The 6,304-nt window shown below is 40.7% G+C and overlaps 1 protein-coding gene across 1 annotated transcript in view; it reads right to left on the reverse strand.

Moving 5' to 3' along the window:
• Positions 1–3,649: 3,649 nt before the first annotated feature.
• LOC135115987 (uncharacterized) overlaps positions 3,650–6,304 on the reverse strand; it is a 16,369-nt gene continuing 13,714 nt past the window's right edge. The window contains exons 2-4 of the mRNA XM_064033191.1: positions 5,217–5,375; positions 4,644–4,716; positions 3,650–3,774 (exon numbers count right to left, since the gene is read on the reverse strand). Of these exons, the coding sequence (XP_063889261.1) occupies positions 3,674–3,774; positions 4,644–4,716; positions 5,217–5,369 (327 nt within the window). The 5' untranslated portion in view covers positions 5,370–5,375 and the 3' untranslated portion in view covers positions 3,650–3,673. The remainder of the gene's footprint in view (positions 3,775–4,643; positions 4,717–5,216; positions 5,376–6,304) is intronic.

Below are 6,304 nucleotides of genomic sequence, written 5' to 3' on the forward strand. Positions count from 1 at the left end.
AACAACAACAAGGATAAGGCAGGTGTTACACTTAGGGGCACTACATGAGTAGCACCAAGTCACAGTGTCCAGCCAAGGCCACATGTGGCACATACGTCACTTCAGCATCCAGAATAGATTTTGCACTTTGTACCCAGTTTAAAGATTGCAGGTGGCTGGAGAATGAGGAAAAATGTCTCAGAGTGATTGATATGTAAAGGGTGTACCCATTAGCAGACAGTGTTAAGATTGTGTGTGCACCTGAGGTGGAGGGACCACTTAAAGACCCACACATCAGAGATACTGGCTTCATCCTTTCCATGCTGAAAGAAAACTACTGAAGGAAATGATGAAAAGTTCTTTGGGTATTACTGAATAATCTTGTTTTCTTTTGAAGAAATGTTGCAATTTCTGCAGCCTCTCATTGCCAGTCACAACACACAGTTTGGGAGGCCAATATCTTCACAGGAAAGATTAACCAGACATCATACATAATTTCTCCAATCTCCCACCTTGATTTTTCATTCCTATTTTTATCTAAATATTCCTGTGGAGTCTTTTCCCAGATCTGTGGCCTCTAACAGTATGCTGAGCAGAGTGACGTGCAGTGTGGCCGGCAATGTTTGAACTGTGTGTGTGTTGTCCTCATGTCCAGTGTGATGCAGCAGCATGGCAATGTGGTGCCACAATAGTGTAACACCTCTCAATTGTTTGTGTGACATGCAGCTGCACCATATGTGACACCAGCCTGAGAGCATCAGACAGACAAACGGTAACATTACCAAACATGATAAAACAAAACAATAATGACAAACTAATGACATAACAACAGACAACAAGGGTAAGAGAGCACCTGACAGAAAAACAGACAGACACACTCACTGTGTGGTGACTTGTTGCATGAGTTGTGGCAGACAAACTTGAGGTCGTTTCCATCATCACTTTGTTTGTAGACACAGACGTCATTTACACAATAGATGATTCCTTCATTCATGTCATTGTAGATGTCACACTGTGCAGGGAAGAGAGGGTCACTGCCAGGCCCTAACACCCTCACTACCACTACAGTCACTGCCAGGCCCTAACACCCTCACTACCACTAGAGTCACTGCCATGCCCTAACACCCTCACTACCACTAGTCACTGTCAGGCCCTAACACCCTCACTACCACTACAGTCACTGCCAGGCCCTAACACCCTCACTACCACTACAGTCACTGCCAGGCCCTAACACCCTCACTACCACTAGAGTCACTGCCAGGCCCTAACACCCTCACTACCACTAGAGTCACTGCCAGGCCCTAACACCCTCACTACCACTAGTCACTGCCAGGTCCTAACACCCTCACTACCACTACAGTCACTGTCAGGCCCTAACACCCTCACTACCACTACAGTCATTGCCAGGCCCTAAAACCCTCACTAATACTAGAGTCACTGCCAGGACGTAACACCCTCACATCATCATCATAACATCTGTAAGTCCCAGTACATGCTGTTAAAAGTGATGAATATTTGTTAAACTACCAATGGAATAGTAAAAACATCCTTGAAAACCTTGATAACTTCCACTGCACCCTGTTAAAAGCCTAGAACACTAATTAAAACTAAGAAAACACCCCATGAAAAGCCCATTAACTTCCAATACAGTTAAAAGACTAACACACTTGTTGATCTATCACTAGAATCATGAAAACACCCTTGAAAATCCTAATAACTTCCAGTACACCATACTAAAACTCTATTAATTAAAACTATGAAAACACCCTTGAGAGAGAGAGAGAGAGAGAGAGAGAGAGAGAGAGAGAGAGAGAGAGAGAGAGAGAGAGAGAGAGAGAGAGAGAGAGAGAGAGAGAGAGAGAGAGAGAGAGAGAGAGAGAGAGAGAGAAATTCCCACTATATCCTGTAAAGAGCCTAAAATATTTGCAGAACTAAGAAAACACACTAATTGTATTCCGAAACACGTTCATGCCACACCACTATTTTCCAAAGGCTCTAGTTGAAGTTGCACAGGATTTCAAGGGCGTCTTATGGTTCCAGTGACAGATTAATAACGTTTCTACATTATCAACAGGGAAACACTCTTGAGAACCCAGCTAATCATCCCTGACTTTTAATATGTCATTGGTGAGAGTAGCATTTCTGAACACAGGCTCAACTTAACCCGACTCTCTGGTGTTAATCTGGCACTACAACAAAGAATTCACTATGACACTCACAATTATATCTCCATTACAATCACACAGCCTTGAAATCACCATAAAAACCAAGAAATTCACCATCATACTTACTTTCATATTCATCAGCACCATGACGCAACCTCTTTTCGGTTCACCACCCTCTTTCCAGTCTATAAAGTCATTGTGGAATATTTTCACATTAAAACAGGTCTGAGAGGAGGGTGCATGATTTAGACATTCATCAGTAATTCTAACAATGTCATATGGAGTAGTGTTTATTGCTATTTTGCCAGCTTTTACTACTTCAACCACCACACCAATTGAACAGAGTTTCTGATCATGTTTTGCTTCTGAAAGCATTTTCAAGGTTGGCCACAGCCTTCTGGACCTTTGGCGTGGTGGCTCTGTGGTGTTTGTGGTGTTTGTGGTGGTGTTTGTGGTGAAAGATGTGGAGGGTTGAAGGCTATGTGTGGCAGAGCATTTAGATGGGGAAGAGGTGAATTTGGCAGGGCATTTAGCTGTGGTTGGGATGTGCTGTGAGGAGGCAGATGTGAGGGTGTCCTGTGCTCTGGAAGTGGAAGGAGTATCACGTGCGGAGACAACGGTGGGGGTCTCCTGTGCAGCATGAGACGTGGTAGGGATGCCCCCTGTGCCTTGGTCGTCTCTGGGTAGGCTGTGGTAGGTGAAAGATGTGGATTTTGAGTTAGCTGTGAAGGTTAGGGTGGAAGGCATTTGTTTGGTAAAGTAAAAAAAAGTTAGGAATAGTTACTGAGCCTATTCCATTCATCTACCACTACCTCAGATCCAGTTTATAATTATTCAATCTATTCCTGTCTTCCACCACTCTATTTCATAACCCATTTCTTCTTGTCTCTTCTTTTAATCTAATCTTATCAACTACTTCTTGCCCTATCCTTATTTCTAACACTAAGGTTCTTGTTTACTCTATATCTCTTAGGACACTTCATTACCTCCTTCAGATCCCCTCTTAATCTTATCCTTGTTATATCCCCTTAGGACACTTCAGTACCTCCACCAGATCTCCTCATAATCTAACAAATTAGCCACCCTTTATCTATCCTTGCTATATCCCTTAGGCCCTGTTCACATGAGGCATTTATTTTTTATCTATTTATTTATTTTTATTTATTTATTTTTTTTTTTTTTTTGGGGGGGGTGTTTGATACCAATCCTATGTGAACATGACTTAGGACACTTCAATACTTCCATTGGATCTTGTCTTAATATAACAAAACTAATTAATTTTGTCTACTCTGGCTACTATCCTTTAAGATACATCATTACCATCACCTAACTCACTTAAAACCAACAAAAAAGCCTTTTACAACTAACCTCCTTTGCACAAATAAAGACTCACTAGATGAATCCGAGTCCTCCTCCTGCAACACTAAGACCCACATGTACGAAGGAAACATTGTGTCCATGAGAAGCTTCAACCTCCCTGCTAGTTTCCTTGCGAGGGAACACATAGGGATTGTGTAAGACTACCCACATCACACCGCCTCTCTGTTCATTGGCCTCTTCAGCTCTTCAAAGAATGTGCCAGTCAAAACGCATTTCACTGTATCTACTTCTTTGCTGCCATCTTGCAAAACTGGGGGGGAAGAAAAATGGGTGAGTGTAGCAATGTGTGTGTGTGAGTGTGTAAATGAAAGGTAAACTAAGAGGAGGATAGATAAATGTTTAACTCAGAACAAATGAGTGTTTGAGTATGTGAGCGAATGAGTGACTGAAAGGTATGGGATTAAGAGTGTAGATAGGTGTAGTGTGTGAATGAGTGAGTGAAAGCTAAATTAAGAGAAGAATAGGTGAGTGAGTGTAGTTTTGAATGTTTGTGAGTGATTACAATCTTTTCTCACAATCGTCTCTCAATCTTGTCCATCTTGTTCACAATCTTGCTCTTATAATCTTTTAACAATATTACTTCCTCACAATGTATTCACAATCTTTACTCACTATCTTGCTAAACTGAGGGAAGGAGAATAGATGAGGGAGTGTAGCTCTGAGTGGGTGAGTGTGTTTGGTGAGGTGAATGAGTGAGATTGAAAAGTAGATTAAGAGAAGCAAAACTAGGAGAGAAACGGACATAAAATTAGATAGAAGGCTATCTATCTATCTATCTATCTATCTATCTATCTATCTATCTATCTATATATATATATATATATATATATATAGAGAGAGAGAGAGAGAGAGAGAGAGAGAGAGAGAGAGAGAGAGAGAGAGAGAGAGAGAGAGAGAGAGAGAGAGAGAGAGAGAGAGAGAGAGAGAGAGAGAGAGAGAGAGAATAACTAAAAAGACAGACACAATGATAGATAGGAGACAGAAAAATAACATCAAACATAAAAATCAAAAACACACAAAACATCAACAATTATCCTCTAAACACCACCACCCACAAAACAAGCAAGTGGTGTTCCTAAGGTGTGTTGCTGTCACCACTACCAACACCAACACTCTCACCTGGACGCAACACAGCCGTTGCCACAGGTTTGTCCTTTCTCTTACGAAACTCTGAAAAAGACACGACATCTCCCTGGAAATAGATGAGAAATTGATGGTCTCTCTCTCTCTCTCTCTCTGCCACTTAACAATTTAAAATACTTAACATAAAAAATCCTTGAAAACCACATTAACCTCCACTACATCCACTTAATAAAAATAAAAATGAAAATTCAAACAAGTTCCACTACAGCCAGTTAAAATTATAAAATGCATGTTAGACAATGAAAACACCATTGAAAATGCAATAACTTCAATTACACATTGTTAAAAGCCTAGATATTTATTAAACTACCACTAGAATTATTAAAATAACCTTGAAAACCCCAGTAACTTCCACTACATCCAGTTAAAAGCCTTAATACTTGTTAAACTACCACCAAATTATGAAAACACCCTTGAAAACCCCAATAACTTCCACTGTACCCTATTAAAAGCTAAAATATTTATTAAACTACCACTATAATCATGAAAACTCCCTTGAAAACTCAAATAACTTACACTACACCTCCTAACACACAGACACAAACTCACCACAAAATACAGGTCATCACTCAGTAGACCTTCCTCTGAAAAGTCACCCGGGTGGAAGAGACGGTGCTGAGTAGGAAGAAACTCAACTACCTTCTGTAGACTGAGACTGGTTTTGAAGTGCGTGGTAACCGGCTTCCTCTTTCTAGAAGCCATTGTTGTCTGTAGGAGATGAGATGAGCTTGTGTTATGGAGAAAAATGGGGAAAAATACACATTATGAATACTTTGTTAACTTGAGGAAGTGAAATATGCTTGCGTTGATAAGGACAATTTGTTACTAGTTTCTGTTAACTTGTAGACATGAAAAATGGTTGTGTTAGAGAAGGAAATTTGGTATGGCAATACTAATCATGGTTACGTTAGGTTAGGCTTGGTTTGGTACTAATTATGGTTATTCTTAGTTTAGATACATTATCCACAAACCAGTTTAGATACATTATCCACAAACCATCTGTCCGTCTCAACCTTGTCTCTCTCCATCTCTTCCTCTTCTTCCACTCTAAGTACACCTTTCTGTCTCTCTTTCTCCCTCTTCATCTTTACGCCTTCTCTTTCTTCACCTCCATAACTCGATCACTCACAACAGCCAGGCATAAAACAAACTCTAAGCAAGCAGAGACATAAGCATCATTAATTTTTTCTCTCTCCTCCATCTTTTCCACCTCTTTTTTCCATACCTAACTCCTCCCTGTTAATAAGTGTTCCTTCCCTCGATTCCTACATATCTCAGAGCACCGCAGTAATAGCAGTAACAGCAGTAATAGTAGTAGTGCTGAGCAGAGCGCCACGTGGTTAGGGAGAAGCTGTGGAGGTTAAAATGGCGATGACGCCTCCGCTTCACCACTATTTTCAGGCCAGGGATGATTAGCCAGGTTCTCAAGTGTTTCTCCTAATAATAATGTAAAAAATGTTTTCTTAATCAGCCAACAGGAACGTTTAAAGTACGTAACTAACCTGTAGTTGCAACTGTTGCAGGTATCGCACCAGACGAAATCTGAACTAAACTCACAAAACGCTATCTTGGACCAGACTAACGCGCGGTTATGTCGGTTGCAGCGTTGCCAGATTGTTTTGGCCATATTATCGTAC

This window comes from Scylla paramamosain, chromosome 30, assembly GCF_035594125.1.
Source record: "Scylla paramamosain isolate STU-SP2022 chromosome 30, ASM3559412v1, whole genome shotgun sequence".
Lineage (NCBI taxonomy): Eukaryota > Metazoa > Arthropoda > Malacostraca > Decapoda > Portunidae > Scylla > Scylla paramamosain.